The sequence below is a fragment of the Xenopus laevis genome, chromosome 9_10S (assembly GCF_017654675.1).
Source record: "Xenopus laevis strain J_2021 chromosome 9_10S, Xenopus_laevis_v10.1, whole genome shotgun sequence".
NCBI classification, from domain to species: domain Eukaryota; kingdom Metazoa; phylum Chordata; class Amphibia; order Anura; family Pipidae; genus Xenopus; species Xenopus laevis.
In genome coordinates this window covers 102,906,660-102,924,397 of record NC_054388.1, presented here as the reverse complement: position 1 = coordinate 102,924,397, position 17,738 = coordinate 102,906,660, and the positions used below count along the sequence as shown (strand labels likewise).

General features: G+C 41.7%; 1 protein-coding gene across 3 annotated transcripts in view; it reads left to right on the top strand.

The window, feature by feature from the left end:
* The window catches only part of tsc2.S (TSC complex subunit 2 S homeolog), a 66,974-nt gene extending 65,124 nt beyond the window's left edge, over nt 1-1,850 (top strand). For all 3 annotated transcript variants that reach the window (XM_041578004.1, XM_041578003.1, XM_041578005.1), the window contains 2 exons: nt 1,120-1,218; nt 1,474-1,850. In XM_041578004.1, coding sequence (XP_041433938.1) covers nt 1,120-1,218; nt 1,474-1,638 — 264 coding nt within the window. In that variant the 3' untranslated portion in view covers nt 1,639-1,850. The remainder of the gene's footprint in view (nt 1-1,119; nt 1,219-1,473) is intronic.
* Nucleotides 1,851-17,738: the final 15,888 nt, after the last annotated feature.

The window sequence follows — 17,738 nt, the reverse complement described above, 5'->3', positions numbered from 1 at the left end:
GAATATGGAAGAATTGGCAAAAGAATGATCGCTAAATCGCACTCTCTTGTTCTCCTTAGTGCTCTTGCCCTTCTTCTCTGGGTCTTTGTTAATGACCCATTGTTTGTTTGCTTTCAGGGGTCTATATTTTTGCTCTCTATAGGAATCTGGGACAGACAGTCCTGCAGTCTAATCAGGTCACAGACATGCAGTTAAAGGAACTGTAACATCAAAAATTTAAATTGTTTTAAAGTAATAAAAATATAATGCAGTGTTGCCCTGCGCTGGTAAAACTGGTGTGTTTGCTCCAGAAACACTACTATAGTTTATATAAACAAGCTGCTGTGTAGCCATGGGGGCAGCCATTCAAGCACAGGATACACAGTAGATAACAGATAAGTACTACTATAGTTTATATAAACAAGCTGCTGTGTAGCAATGGGGGCAGCCATTCAAGCACAGGATACACAGTAGATAACAGATAAGTACTACTATAGTTTATATAAACAAGCTGCTGTGTAGCCATGGGGGCAGCCATTCAAGCACAGGATACACAGTAGATAACAGATAAGTACTACTATTGTTTATATAAACAAGCTGCTGTGTAGCAATGGGGGCAGCCATTCAAAGGAGAAAAGGCTCAGGAGACACAGCAGATAAGCTCTGTAGAACATAATGGTGTTATCTGTTATCCACTATTTAACCTGCGCCATATAGTCTTTTTCAATTTCCACCATGGCTACACAGCAGCTTGTTTATATGAACTATAGTAGTGTTTCTGAAGCAAACACATCAGTTTTACCAGTGCAGGGCAACACTACATGATATTTTCATTACTTTAAAACACTTATTTGTTGGTGTTACTGCTCCTTTAACTGAAATACAGCTCATGCCCACATACACTCTGTTTTCTTGGCCCAAACAGACACATTTGACCCGCTTTATAAATTGGCATGTGGGCAGGTCAGTGGTAAAGGCCGTAGTCCGCCTGGAACATCTACACTTCATTTTTGGTATAAAATATGAATAACTATTGGGGACTCTGAAAAATGGCTGATAAAGTGAGAGCTGACGTCTCTTTAATTGGAGAAACCTCAACTTTCTGTTTTTTTTAAATTTGTTTGTTTCCTTAAATTTCAGATGGCTTCCCAAGTCCATCACAGTAGGTCCAACCCTACGGACATTTACCCTTCTAAATGGATTGCCAGGCTCCGACACATAAAGAAGATGAGACCAAAGGTAAAGCAACTGTAGTATAAAAGGCTGGAAGCACCGTAGCCACTTGGTATTTCTGGGAATGATTCAGCCCCCTCCTAAACACCCCAGGAACCTGCCCTGGGGCAACAAAGAACCTGTTAGTCAGTTCTGCCCTTTGCTCCTGTGATACACTTGTCTTTTCTGTGTGCAGCACCCTGACACATGACCTCATACCAGGCTGGGTCTACATGATCAACATAGAGCCAAGTACAGTGATATTTTCTGCTTCCCTTCCAGATACAAGAGGAGTTGCAGGAGCTGAGTTCCAGCATGCCCTACCAGGTCACTACTATCTCCAACAAGCCCCCTTCACAGAACCCACAGACTCCCCCTGGTGCTTTTGAAACTGGCCAGAGGACACGGCTCATTTCTGCTGTGGACGATTTCACTGAATTTGCTTAATGCACTTCAACTAGTGCCCTGGGACTTGGGTACAACCAGAGCCCAATGACCACCCTCCATGCTTGGACCATGACTTCGAAGGAAGGGCAACGACTGCAGTGAATAAATGGAAACTTCCTGCCATTCACTTATCTGTGGACGTTTTTGACCATTTTAAGACACTTTAATAGTTAAATTATTTTCTGTATTGGATTAAAAACCTAATTTATTCATTCTCTATCTTTTTTTTTTTAAGTTTTTTTATCTTTAGTTTATTAAGTTTAAAAACATATATACAAAAAAGAAAGAGTAAGTATGACTTTTCCAGTAACAATGGTTAGTTTGCTTTCAGACAATAATTGCATGTGTACATATATATATATATATAAAATACACAAAAGCCATGAATATCCTGTAAATTATATCCTTATAAACGGTGAGTTCTGATGTCATCAGTTATAAACGGTGAGTTCTGATGTCATTTCTGTCACATGACTCACTGAAATTTGTGTATTATAATAAATAAAGTACCCCCAGTTGTAAAATATGAGGATATTAGAAGTTACCTCGGAGTTCCATGACCTGTATAAAAACACTCGGCCTTCGGCCTCGTGTTTTTATATGGTCATGAAACTCCTCAGTAACTTATAATATCCTTATATTTTACAAGAGGGGGTACTTTATTCACTATATATATATATATATATATATATATATATATATATATATATATATATATATATATATATATAAGCAATTATCTTCAGACCAGCACTCTCTTTAATAACTTAGTAATTTATTGTTGCATAGTATGAAATACCCGACGTTTCGGTCCACATTTGGACCTTTTTCAAGGATGATGCAAAACTTTAAAAACTCACATTAAATAACAAAGTGCTTCATCTCAGACCAATCAGTGCCCTCATTCAATTAACATTTCAGTGTGAATCATGTGTTTCAATTAAGTGCCTATCACATATGGTGAATATTCGTATATATTAAAATTAACAAGTTCGTGTCCATCATGTGCATATCACTCGTGCATAAATATACATCTTTGTATTTCCATAAAAATGTAAATAAATATAAATATTTATTCACGTATTTATATTTTTAAAGGGGTGCTGGTCTGAAGATAATTGATACAAAATTACCGTGAACCCCTCCTTTTGCAGCAGCCTTGGAGTGCGGATACTCATTGGAAATGTCATGGTCGGCACCTTAAACCAGAACTAGTGCCAAACTCCCTGGTCTCGGCTCGGCTTCACCAGTAGTGTGACCGCGTTTGGCTTCGGGAGGAGCCCTCAGCTTACTCAGATGCCACCTGGACTTTTCGAGAGGAGCAAGGCGAAGAGTTCTGGCAAGCAAAGGGGCACGACTGTTTAAAGTCAGTTAGGCCGAAGGTCGCGGTACAACAGGATAAGGCAGAATCGTAGTCAGGCAGGCAGATAACTAGGATCATCAGGCAGGCAAAGGGTCAAACCGGTTAATCAATCAGAAAGGGATTAGGCAGAAGGAGTAGTCAAAATACAGGCTGGGTCGGAGTACGGATATCAGGATGGTCAAAAACAGGCAAGGTCACAACAGGAGATCAATAACAAACATGAACAGATGCACAAAGGCTCAAAGGCACCAGGAAACTAGTCCTATCACGGGCAATATACAAACTGTCTCTTTAAATACATTTAAAATTCCCGCCATTGCACGCTGACGTCATACGCCAGCGCGCCTGCGCTTTAAGACGCAGACAGATGCGGCGCGCGCGCCCTAGGCGCAGAAGATCCTTGCGGGCGTCCCCGCTTGGAGTATGGCGGGCGTCCCCGCCGAACCCCACCACCCCCACCGGGGTAAGTTATTACAGGAAAGTATATATATATATATATATATATATATATATATATATATATATATATATATAAATATATATATATATATATATATACACATTTGACAGTCATTATATACATTACTATTGACCCAGAGCGTACCACTTTTATTAACATAGATATGTCGTATTCGTTTTGAGAGTATCATATTACAAACTTTTGCACAATTTTTAGATTTTGAGTCCTACAGCACATTAGGTTGTTGTGGATGCAGGGGGTACCTATCCAACCAGGGGCCCCATATTTTATGGTATTTGGTGAGAGCTCCCCTTTTAATGTACATTACTTGTGTAAACCTGGCCCTTGGTGGGTATAGCGCATTAGGGGGTGGGTGGAGACTGACATAGTGTGACTCCTGCATGATTAAGTCATTCTCTCATATCTTTACTGTTCAGAACTCAAAGAGGATCTTTAGAGACCAACGACGAACTGAGTTTTCAAATGTCGTTTCTTCTTAACTTTAAACTGATCTCGAGAAGATGAAAAGGGCTTTATTTTCCTGAACTGTCCTGACTGGTGTAAGGGAGCCATATATGTAGTTGGCCTCTTGGAAGCTTCTAAAAAGCCCAGCATGTAGAGGCCACCCTCATTCTGCTCGCTTTGCATGCGGTTCCTTTCAAGGGACCCTCCCTGTAACTTCTCACACAGCTGGGAAAGTCAGGAATGTGGTTTTAGTTACCCAGCTGGAGGAAAAGGCTGCTCCAATTGGAAGAGGAGTCTCAACATTTTCTTTTTATTTGGGTCCGTACAGGTTACGGCATATGGAAGAAAAATAATAGCTATGTTTAATAATGGAAGCACCCACTTTAGAGAGGCGGGTCCACTAGTCGGCGTCCTTCTTAGCAAATGTATTGAAAGGGCATATAAAGTCTAAAATAGAATAAGGCTAGAAATGCTGTATTTTGTATACTAAACATAAACATGAACTTACTGCACCACAAGCCTAATCAAACAAATGATTTATGCTTTCAAAGTTGGCTACAGGCGGTCACCATCTTGTAACTTTGTTAAACATTTTTGCAAGACCAAGACTGTGCACATGCTCAGTGTGGTCTGGGCTGCTTAGGGATCATCATAAACAAAGCTGCTTGAGTTCTGCATGGTTGGGAAGTAAGGCGGGGGCTCCCCCTGCTGTTCATAAGTATGATTGTTTCCCTGCAGAGCAGTTAGGGACCGTCTGACAATTCCTATCCACAGCAGTAAATGAAGGGAGAATTTCACTGCATACAGTCAGGTTTCTTATAAAAACGGTAGACATTTTTTAATTAAAGTATATTGGAGATAGGTTTCTTTTTCATTAAAGAAAGTAAAAATGGGATTTTATTTTTTTGTCTTTACATGCCCTTTAAGGTCTCTTACAGGTGATTTTGGCTGACCTCATGAAGGTGTCTACAGCTTCTTTAGACAGGAGCACCCAGTCAACTGAGAAGAGGGGGAGATGTGCATAGGTAAGCTTTCTTATCCATCCAAGAAAGGAAGTCTCGTATTTCAAGTCCTGGCGGGAATTTTTTGCAAAACAGCGAGTTGCGTGCAGATAGATGTAACTTTTCCCTGAATTTGTCCCATATTTGTATTGTGTGCACTGTTGTGGGGGGGGAGACTGTCTGTATGTTTTTGTCTTTTTCGGGGATCCAGATAATCTGATCTAGTGTCAGTGGGGTCAGAGCCTCGTTTTCAATGTCTAACCACGGCATGACTGGGTTTCTGTGCATTGATACCACTTCCGATAGTCTCCCTGCCAGATAATATCTGAATACATTTGGCACCCCTATTCCCCCTATGTTTTTAAGCTTCGACATTATGTCTAGTTTTATTCTAGGGCGTTTATTTTCCCAGATAAACTGTTTGATGGCTTTTTTTGTAGTGAGTGAGCAGTCCTTTCTGGGAATTGGATTGGGAGGACTCTGAAAAGGTATAGTCTCTTGGGGAGTAGCGTCATTTTTACGCTACTCCAGGTCTGTAAGCTTGATTTTAAGGAGGTGATCAGTGGTGCATAGTTGCTGTCATAGAGGGAATCATATTTCACAGTTAGCTGCATTCCTAGGTATTTAATATGTTGTTCTTGCCTATGGAAGTCAAAGTTGGTTTGTCATAATTTTTTCTCCGCCGAATGCATCCTGATTAAAATTGCTTGTGATTTGGAATTGTTTATCTTGGTATGGTAGCGAGGTTTGAGGTGAACGTTGTCTGCGTATAAGCTAATTTTGTATTCAGCCTCTCCTACCCTTATGCCTTTTATTTGTGAATGGTTTCTTATGGCATTGGCTAGTGGTTCCAGTGAGAGGGCAAACAGAAGAGGGGAGAGTGGGCATCCTTGTCTCGTCCCCCCCTTAATTTCTTCTGAGAGTGTTTCCATCATTGCGACTTTGGCTGAGGGGGCGTTATAAAGTTGTTGTACACCCCTTATATAGGGGAGCGGTGTTTGTATTTCCTCTTGTATCATCATCATATATTTCCAGTTTCGTCTACCAAAATCCTTTTGGGCATCTAATGACAGCAGCATTGTGGAGGTTGATTGTTTCTCTGCCAGATAGGTTAGAGTGATGACTTTCCTGACATTATCCCCTGCCTGTCGACCCGGAATGAATCCCACTTGGTCCGGGTGTACCATTGAGGGTAGATGAATGGCTAGTCTGGTGGCTAGAATTTTAGCAAATAACTTCATATCCACATTTATCAATGAGATCGGGCGATAACTCTCACAGTTCAATGGAACCTTTCCTTCCTTGTGAATCATACATATAGTTGCTGCTTGCATGTGCATTATAGGGGAGTGTCCATCCAAAAAAGATTGACAAAGTGCAACCAGCTGTGGGGATAACATTTTCTTAAATTGTTTATAGTATCGGGCAGAGTATCCATCAGGTCCTGGAGATTTACCAGATTTGGCATTTTTGATCACTTCCTGGATTTCCTCTTGTGTAATGGGGGCTTTTAGCTGATCTTGTTGCTCCGGGGATAGGAGAGGCTTCTTCCAGTCCGATAATATCTGGGATTGCCTTGATTGTGTTGCTAAAGAATTTTCGAAACATTTCTGCTATCTTGAGTGTGTCTCTTGTAATGTGTCCCTTTGGATCCCGCATGGCTTGTATTGCGTGCGCTGCATTGCATTCTCTTGGCTTGCGTGCTAGCATGGTGTGGGGTTTGTTAGCGTATTCAAAGTTTTTCTGTTTGGTTCTGTTTAATGCGAATGCCGATTTATCCGCCAGAAGTTGCGTCAAATCTGCTCTCAGTAGGTTGATACGATGTAAAGTTGTTGGAGTGGGTTCTTGTTTATGTTGCATTGATTGCCTATGTAGCTCATCTGTAATTAAAGAGACCTTCTTGAGTTGTTCTTTTTTTGCCTGGGCTGCTATGTTGATCAGTACCCCTCTAACCACTGCCTTATGCGCATCCCATCTGATAATCCTTGAGATTATTTTCTCTAAAGTAATCAGTCAAGGTTTTCCTCACAGTTGCGCAGGTCTCCTGATCTATGAGAATTGAGTCATTTAGTTTCCAATTACTTCTGCCTCTTGTTGCTTCCCAATGGTCAAAGACGGCCTCTACCATCCCATGGTCTGACCAGGTTATATCGTGTATTTTGGCTGACCCCACTAATGCAACCTGAGTGGAGTCAGTGAACAAGAAATCTATGCGTGAGTATGAGCTGTGTACTGAAGAAAAATAGGTAAAGTCTCTGTCGAGGGGGGGGTTTTCCCTCCATATATCCACCATAGCCAAGTCTCTCAAATGTTTTGTGAGACGTTTGGTATCAGCTGAGAGTTCCGGTGGTTCTTTAGCTGCAAGAGTATCCCTGGATCTATCTTAGTTGTTATGTAAGATCGTGTTGAAGTCTCCTCCCACCAGGGCAGTCATCAGGGGGGAGAGTTGAAGGGGGCCCCAAGGGTAAGGGGGCCCGGCCTTGCCACACTTACTTGATTAGCCGGGCCCCCCATCTTTCTGAGAGCTGCTGACTTCGGGAAGGCATGGACGTTTAAGGGGCCCTGGCCACCAATTTTCTCATAATGTGGGGGGGGCCTTGGCCACCAATTTATTTTTCTCATGTGGGGTCCTAGCCACCAATATTTTTTAATGGGGGGGCCCTGGCCACAAATGTTTTTTTATGGGGGGGCCCTGACCACCAAAATCTTTTTATTTTTTATTAACGTGGGAACCCTAGCCACCAATATTTTTTTTGTTTTTTTACTGTGTGGTGGGGGGCAGACCTGTGGGGTGGGGAGAGCTGACCTGTAGGTGGGGCTTGCGGTGGGCGCAGCCCAGAAAATTTTGTCATATGGGGCCCTGCGATTTCTGATGGAGGTTCTGCCTCCCACTATCACTCTGCCTTCCCTAATCTCCACTAGCTTCTCAAAAAATGTCAGGAAGAACGTTGTCTTACTTGTATTTGGTGCGTAGATTGAGGACATAGTGACCATTTGGTTCTGTAGTAGTCCAGTAACTATCCCATAACATCCTTCTTGGTCTATAAATTTCCGTTGTAATTGAAATTTCACATGTCTGTGAAACAGAATGGCCACCCCTTTCGATTTTGTGTCTCCGTTAGAAAAATAGCAGTTGGGGAATGCTTTACTCATATGTTTTGGGAATGAGGAACGTGAAAAGTGGGTCTCTTGTAGCAGGATTACATCTGCTTTCATTTTAGCATAGTCAGTAAGCGCCATTTTCCTTTTATTTGGGGAGTTGAGCCCTCTTACATTATGCGTTACTACTTTCAAGTGAAACGGGTGACTATTTGCTTGGTCACTAATGTGACTCCCAGATGCAGTGCCGGGCCACGCTGGGCAGGCGCCCTAGGCAGGCCCGGCAGTCGCGGCGCCTGCACAAATTTGCGTTCCCGTGCGCGAATTCAAGTTAGCGTGCGCATGCGCAAATTCAAGCTCGCGTGCGCAAGCGCACATTCAAGCTCGCACGCATGCGCACAAGCGCTGAGAAGCGCGAAAAAATGCCGAGTCGGGAAGAGAAGGGAGCCGGACTTGGGGTAGGCGACAGAGAAGGTACGTGCCTGGCGCCCTCCCAGCTTTGCACCCTAGGCACGTGCCTACTCTGCCTACCCCTAGTTCCTGCCCAGATGGCTCCCCTGACATTGTGTGTGTGTGGTTGAGGGCGGAACTGGGAACGGAGGAGTTTTTCTGCTGCAGTTGGGCCTGCCGCGGTATGGGACAATGATGTTTGCTATTATTAACTCACTGGTGACCTAAAGGGGTTATTTGATAACTATGTATAAATATATAAGGGGATCATATAATAATCTCTCTAATGCTTTATTTACCAGTAGGTCTTTCCAGCTGACGCAAGGTAATCCATCCATTTTGATTAGAAGAAAAGAGGTTCTGCCTAAATATTGGGAAGGGGTTTGTTACAGTGAGAGCTGTGAAGATGTGGAATTGTCTCCCTGAATCAGTGGTACAGGCTGATACATTAGATAGGTATAAGAAGGGGTTGGATGGTGTTTAGCAAGTGAGGGAATACAGGGATATGGGAGAGCTCATAGTACAAGTTGATCCAGGGACTAGACTGAGACTTAAAGGATTTTTTCCCCCTCTGAGGCAAATTGGAGAGGCTTCAGATGGAGTTTTTTGCTTCCTCTGGATCAACTGGCAGTTAGGCAGATTATATACAGACTTAAAAGGTTGAACTTGATGGACGTGTGTCTTTTTTCAACCTAACTTACTATGTTACCATGTTACTATGTAATTCGATTTCTGTAACAAGATAAAGACTAAATAAATGAAGGGGAAAGATCACTATGTCAGACATCTTCTCAAATCCCCCTGAAGATAAAGACACACAAACCCCACACAAAAAAATCTCTGGTTCACTGTCCTGACTCATAACACTGATACACTATAACTATACTAAACCTATGCTAACTGAGCCTCACACTTCCTACCCACTTGGGTCCTGGTTGTGGTTCTCCTGCAAGGTGACTTCTTCAGTACATGTTCCTCCTGTATTGCACATGTGCCCCTGTGGCTTGTCTCCCTTTTATATTCTTCTAAACTCCACCCCTTTCTATATGTTTCACTACTCTTACTCCCTCTAGCGGCCAAACACTTTATATACAGCTAATGTCTATGTAATCAAGTACAAGACATTGTTTTATTATAACAGAGAAAAAGAAAGTCATTTTTAAAAAGGAGATGGTCTTCCAGTAATTTGGAGCTTTCTGGATAAGGGAATCCTGTACCTGTAAAAAAATATTTTCTTTATGTCCAAAGAGCATTTGGAAGTTAAGGGGGCTCTTATGCAAAGCAAACAGTCTCTCCCTCTGCCAATCCCCCCCCCCACAATTAGGTCTATTTGTCACTATGCAAAGTTGTGATATGATAACCAGGTGAATGTTATGTCCCAGTCCAGTAACCCATAGCAACCAATGAGCAGTTAGCTATTACTGTTCTAGTGCCGTTGGAATACTGAAAGGGAACATATGATTGTTTTGTCTTATTGAGCATTTATGGCAATGGGCATTTAATATGCAAACGGAACCCACCTGTTGGCATCCCCCTACTACTGTCCCAACCCCTGAGAAAATCTTGCCTTTATATAAACACTATCCCCCACTTACAGTCTCATGCCAAGAAACTCATGCCTTACAGTCACAATCCCTGAGAAAAAAGTAGCAATATATAGTGATTTATTGTAAAATATAAGGATATTATAAGTCACCGAGGAGTTCCATGACCATATAAAAAACACGAGGCTGAAGGTCATGGAACTTCGTTACTTCTAATAGCCTCATATTTCCCAAGAAGGAGTACTTTATTTATTATAATACAGAAATTTTAGTGAGTCATGTGACAAAAATGACAGCACTACTCACCGTTTATAACTGATGACATCACTATTCACCGTTTATAACTGATGACATCACTACTCACCGTTTATAACTGATAACATCACTACTCACCGTTTATAACTGATGACATCACTACTCACCGTTTATAACTGATGACATCACTAGTCACCGTTGATAAGGATATCATTTACAAGATATTTATGGTTTTTGTGTATTATAGGGAAATATCTGATGATCATTACTGTCTCTCTCTCTGTACAAACAATAAGTAAAATTAAGTTGATTTTCCTGTACAGGGAATACCGATGCCAACATCATTTTATGGTACAGACAATAAGCAAATGTCGGTGGCTGTTTCTGCTAAATTATGCTTAGTAGAAATGGTGGCATAGTTTTATTATATCTCTACACAAGTAGAGATGCAAATCTGGGGGTTGTTTCTGCAAAACTTCGGGAGCTGTTACAAAAGTATCAAATGCTGAATGTTCTGAGCTCTCTGCCAAAATGCTTCTTATTTTAATTACGGTTCAGAAACTTTGTATCTTTCAGGTGTCAGTGCAGGAGATCAAAGAGAGAGTTGGGACATTTCAGTAAGAAACCCTAAGCTGTTAGAATCGGGACTGTTCTGCAGAAAACGTGACAGTTGGGAGGGATGTTGTGTACAGGCTATGATCAAACCTAGGGATCTCTTCCTACTGAACTATATGAATGTATAATTGTATATATACATATAAAGGCACAAGGCTGCAGGCTGGGTTATTCAGGAAACTTTTAGTATTACACAAGTATTAAAAGGATAATGTACCCCCTACTGTAAATGATAAGGATATTAGAAGTCACTGAGGGGTTGTTCTGTGACCATATAAAGACACAAGGCTGCAGGCTGAGTTATACAGGGAACTCTGAGTATCACTCATGTATTATAAGGGATAATGTACCCCCTACTGTAAATGATAAGGATATTAGAAGTCACTGAGGGGTTCTGTGTCCATATAAAGGCAGAAGGCTGCAGACTGAGTTATACAGGGAACTCTGAGTATCACTCATGTATTATAAGGGATAATGTACCCCCTACTGTAAATGATAAGGATATTAGAAGTCACTGAGGGGTTCTGTGACCATATAAAGACACAAGGCTGCAGACTGAGTTATACAGGGAACTCTGAGTATCACTCATATTATAAGGGATAATGTACCCCCTACTGTAAATGATAAGGATATTAGAAGTCACAGAGGGGTTCTGTGACCATATAAAGGCACAAGGCTGCAGGCTGAGTTATACAGGGAACTCTGAGTATCACTCATGTATTATAAGGGATAATGTACCCCCCTACTGTAAATAAGGATATTAGAAGTCACTTAGGGGTTGTTCTGTGACCATATAAAGGCACAAGGCTGCAGACTGAGTTATACAGGGAACTCTGAGTATCACTCATATTATAAGGGATAATGTACCCCCTACTGTAAATGATAAGGATATTAGAAGTCACAGAGGGGTTCTGTGACCATATAAAGGCACAAGGCTGCAGGCTGAGTTATACAGGGAACTCTGAGTATCACTCATGTATTATAAGGGATAATGTACCCCCCTACTGTAAATGATAAGGATATTAGAAGTCACTAAGGGGTTGTTCTGTGACCATATAAAGGCACAAGGCTGCAGGCTGAGTTATACAGGGAACTCTGAGTATCACTCATGTATTATAAGGGATAATGTACCCCCTACTGTAAATGATAAGGATATTAGAAGCCTCTAAGGGGTTGTTCTGTGACCATATAAAAGCACAAGGCTGCAGACTGAGTTATACGGGGAACTCTGAGTATCACTCATCTATTATTAGGGATAATGTACCCCCTACTGTAAATTATAAGGATATTACAAGTCACTGAGGGGTTGTTCTGTGACCATATAAAGACACAAGGCTGCAGGCTGAGTTATACAGGGAACTCTGAGTATCACTCATCTATTATTAGGGATAATGTACCCCCTACTGTAAATGATAAGGATATTACAAGTCATAGAGGGGTTCTGTGACCATATAAAGGTACAAAGTTGCAGACTGAGTTATACAGGGAATTGTAATGTAATAGATACACAGCACACCTGGAGTTTACTCACTCAATCTGCAGTAGTGGTGCTGGTCATCCTCTTCGGTCCGGCTAGGCCCCCACAGTAACAATTGCTTTTTGTTTTTGCACACACAAAAAATTTTCTGCAGTGGGGCACGTACCCCTTCTTTTTATTTATTTACACCACCAACAATATCATATCAACGTTCAGGGGGGTACAACCTCCCTCCATCAGGATATAATTCTAAATGTGCAAAAAACTCTATATAGGCATAACCCCGCCTCTTCATTCCATCATGTAACCCTTATCCCAGTTAGGGGCCCATTTACTAAGGGTCGAAGGGAATTCGAAGTGAATTTTTGAATTCAAAAACTTCGAATTAATTTTTGGGTACTTCGACCATCGAATAGGCCAAAATTAGATTCGAATTGAAAATACTTCACAAATTCGACCATTCGAAAATCGAAGTACTGTCTCTTTAAAAAGCTTCGAATTCGACACTTCACCACCTTAAACCTGCCAAATTGCTGTTTAGCCTATGGGGGACCTCCTATAACATTATCTTTTGATCAAAACAGCACAAGCCAAATAATATCTGCCAGAAGCCAATACAGCAAGACTGATTAATAATCAGAATATACAGACTGCACTGGGTCCTGTGTTGTCATGTAATCTAATGTGGATTTTATAGTTTTTGTATTGTTTAATACAAACTTTCTCCAACTCTGCAGAACCAGTGGCTGCAGCAAAATAATTCTCCAAATAGAATCCCATTGTCACAATCGGTACCCAAAATCCAGAACCAATGCTAGGCTCCCTGTTCTCGGCTCTTGCTTCCACCTTTAACAGCCGGCAATGGCGTAACTACCGGGGGAGCAGGTGGTGCGATTGGGCCAGGGCCTGCACCCCCTCAGGGCCCCCCGGCAGCTCACGCCACTCTGTTCTAATGTGTCCGTTTCCGGCCGAACGGAGGGGGGCGGAGCCCGGCTGCACATCCCGCGCCAGGGCCCGTCCCCCTCTAGTTACGTCTCTGACAGCTGCCTTTCACCTCGGGGGGAACCCTCGGCTAATTGGTCTTATTAAGAGAGGAGTCTGGACAAGCAGAGGGACGCGATTGTTGGCAAAGTCTTTTTGGGCAGAAGGTCACAGTTCAAGGAACAGACAAAAGCGTAGTCAAATCAGGCCAGGTCGGTGCGGGCAGAATATAAGCGGACAGGCAAGGGTCCAAACCAGAAGATCAGATCAGAAGAGTCAAGCCAGGCACGGGTCAGATAACGGATTTCAGAATAGTCATATAACAGGCAGAGGTCGGGATCACAGAAGTCAGCAAAGTCAGGCAGGCAGGGTCAAAACAGGAATCAGAATACACAAAGAACGCACCAAGGAACTCAGAAATGGAACCTACCAACAGGCAATTAATACAGGGCAAAGGTCCCTTTAAATTCACGCTATTGCGCGCTGACATAAACACGCCAGCGTCAATGCGCACATAAATCCGGAAGTGCCCCTAAGGCAGAGAACTGCAGTCGTATGACAAAGCAGCACCACGCGATGGGCGTCCCCGCCGCCCCACTGGACCACCAGGGTGAGTTTTCATCACACCCAGTTTGTATGTTTAAATCTGGCTCCATGATTTTTGACCCTGCAGCTGGAGTTGGAAACAGTAAAGGGGATGTAAAGGCAAAAATAAAATCCAATACAAATCTTTACACAGTCGCCGACTGCTCTACAGGGAAACAAACAAAGCTGCTCGAGTTCTGCATGGCTGGGAAGTAAGACGGGGGCTCCCCCTGCTGTTCATAAGTATGATTGTTTCCCTGCAGAGCAGTTAGGGACCGTCTGACAATTCCTATCCACAGCAGTAAATGAAGGGAACACGAACCAGATACGGGGAGCATCACAACTCAATCACATTCTCACCTCCATGCTGCACGTAGCATCCGTCCCCAACCGGATCAATCCATAGAATTAGAGCAAAAAACGTAAATGAAGGGAGAATTTCACTGCATACAGTCAGGTTTATAATAAAAACAGTACACATTTTTTAATTAAAGTATATTGGAGATAGGTTTCTTTTTCATTAAAGAAAGTAAAAATTGGATTTTATTTTTTTGCCTTAACATTATGCCCTTTAAGGTATGAAGATCCAAATTAGGGAAACATCAGTTATCTGGAAAACCCCAGGTCCCGAGCATTCTGGATAACAGGTCCAATACCTGTACTGAGAGTGGGCTCCTGGTCTAAGGTTTTTTTGGTGTCCCAGTCCGACACTGTATAGCATAGAATCAACAGCCATTCAATGCTCTGGATTTTGTTTAGGAGTTGTTGCAAATCATCAAGCAGTGCTCGCTGGGACAGAATGCCCATCCCTAAATTGCAAACATACATCCAACAGGCCCCCAAAAAGGGCATAGGTTAACATTACCACAATGGGTGAACCAACACAACACTTATCTTTAGATGCTCAACCTAAACACCTTAAGTTACTCTCATGGAATATAGACGGCTTAAACACCCCGATAAAAAGGCGGAAGGTATTGGACTTCCTAAAAAAAGAGAGAGCCCATATTATCCTTCTACAAGAGACACATTGGAAAAACACTGACAAAACAATACTAAGGGATTCCTGGATACAAGAACAAATTGTGGCATCACACACTACTAAATCTAGAGGAGTGATGATTTTACTTAGTAAATCACTAAATGGTTCAGTGACAAAAACGTATAAAGATAAGAATGGCCGTTACCTGATTGTAGACATAGAAACACCAGAGGCGAAATATACTGTAGTAAATATATATGCTCCAAATGATGATAATAACTCTTTCTTCACAGAGCTGATGCAAAGAATTGACTCCTGGGGACCCACTAACTTGATAATGGGTGGTGATACGAATACAGTGTGGGACCGCTTCATGGACAGATCGGATGCCACTTCCAGATATCCGACCAGAAGGATCGCCCCACTACATACACTATGTGAGTTCCTACAATTGCATGATACATATAGATTTACCCACCCAGACACCAAAGACTACACATTTTACTCTGGAGCACATAGAACACATTCTAGACTTGACTGTTTTTTCATAACTGAATCCCAACTTTCTAACATATTAGACGCGACGATAGGTACAATAAGTATATCTGATCATGCCCCAGTCACTTTACTCCTGAAACAGATTGTTTCTAGGAAAACCTCACGTAACTGGCGATTTCCTTCCTATCTAGCGGATAACGCAGACTTTCAAATTTATCTTAAACAACACTGGGCAAACTATCTAGATGATAATATACAGCACTGGGATGATCAAAACCTCCTATGGGCAGCTTCTAAACCTGTTCTGAGAGGACACATTACGGCATACTTAATAAAACAGAAAAAGGACTTTAAGGATAAATACGCACTTCTGCAAAAAGAACTAACAAAACACTATAAAGCTTTTAAACTTACAAACTCCGAGGAAGACAGGAAAAAATACACAGACACAAAAACTTTATTTAACACTTTATTGCATGACAGTGCACAATACAAAATTTCCTATACCAAAAACAAATTTTTTAGATGGGGGAATAAATCAGGTAGACTCCTAGCTAGATTAACAAAGCTCAACACTACGCAACACTTCATTAAGAAATTAAAAACAAAGGAAGGATGGGCTCGAAATACAGAAGCCATATTAACAGAACTCGAGTCTTATTTTAAACATTTTTACGAAGGAAATCAGGATCATCCGGAGGAGGGTCTGTCCTTCCTACGGGATGCTCAATTATCAAAACTTTCGGTGCAGGACAGGGAGATTCTAGACGCACCTGTAACAGAACAAGAAATTACTTCCACGATAAGACATTTAAAAAATGGAAAATCCCCGGGCCCGGACGGTCTGAGTGCAGAATACTATAAAATCCTTCTCCCAGAATTTACCCCTATGCTCACTACACTCTTCAACAATATCCTACAGGGTTACCCATTATGGAATGAAGCAAATGAGGCGAGGATCATCCTAATCCCAAAGGAAGGGAAGGACCCCACCCTCCCATCCTCATATAGACCAATCTCCCTATTAAATCAGGACTTGAAAATTTTAACCAAAATCATGGCAGATAGGCTACAACTTATTCTCCCGCACATACTTACCTCTCACCAAGTAGGGTTCCTTAAAGGCCGATTTCCAGTCCAAGCTCTTCGAACAGCAATAGCCGCGATATATCAGTGCAATCTGGAAAAGAGAAAACATGGTATATTAATTAACCTAGACGCTGACAAAGCCTTTGACAGAATAACACATACTCACATTAAAAGATTACTCAAGTTCCAACATTTTGGCATTCAAATGCTTAACCTGTTTAAAACCTTATATTCACAATCCTATACGCATATCACGGCAAATGGACTAAATTCACCCAGATTCCCAATACAGAGAGGTACCAGGCAGGGCTGTCCTCTTTCACCACTACTCTTTAACCTAGCTTTAGACCCTTTACTAAGACACTTACTTAATGACAATACTTTTACAGGTGTTCGAGTAGGGTCACAGCAGATAAAATTGATAGCATACGCGGACGATATTCTTCTATTTCTAAGTAAACCTCAAACAGAACTACCCGTAATACTACAAAAGACAGACACATTTGGTATCATAGCGGGTTTCAAAATCAATTTAGGGAAGTCTGAGGCCTTACGTCTACAGCACACCACTCCAACAGACTGGGCAAATCCCTTCCCCTTTAAAAAAGCCAGAACCCATATCAAATTTCTGGGAATACATTTGACACAACACCACAAAGATTTGTACAAATCCAATGTTAGACACACCATAGACCAAATTGAACAAGACACTCATAAATGGATAAACACAAATCTAACGTTTTCAGGAAGGATTCATTTAATAAAAATGATAGTATTCCCTAAATTGCTGTATAAACTACAGATGCTACCTTACAGAATTTCCACAACCGATAATAAAAGACTTCAGCACATCTTAAGGACTTTTATATGGAACAAAAAGCGTCCCCGAATAAAGTTTACCACACTTCAGCAACAAAAACAGGATGGTGGACTCAATCTCCCAAACATATTGGAATATAATGATGCTGCTCTTCTTAGATATGTGGGAGATTGGCTCCACCACAGGAATATATATACAACAATATCTTTGGATGATGCCCTGTCGGAGGGGATGTCACTCAACTCGCTACTGCACACACCATTACAGGAGATCCCCAAGAACATGCAGGAAAATCCCCTATTCATCCATGCATATAAAACCTGGCAATCTCTTCGGAAAAAAGCGAATTTATCCCCCTTTAATTCAATAAACCTTACCTGGCTCAACAATAAATCATTCCCTCCAGGCTTTAGTAG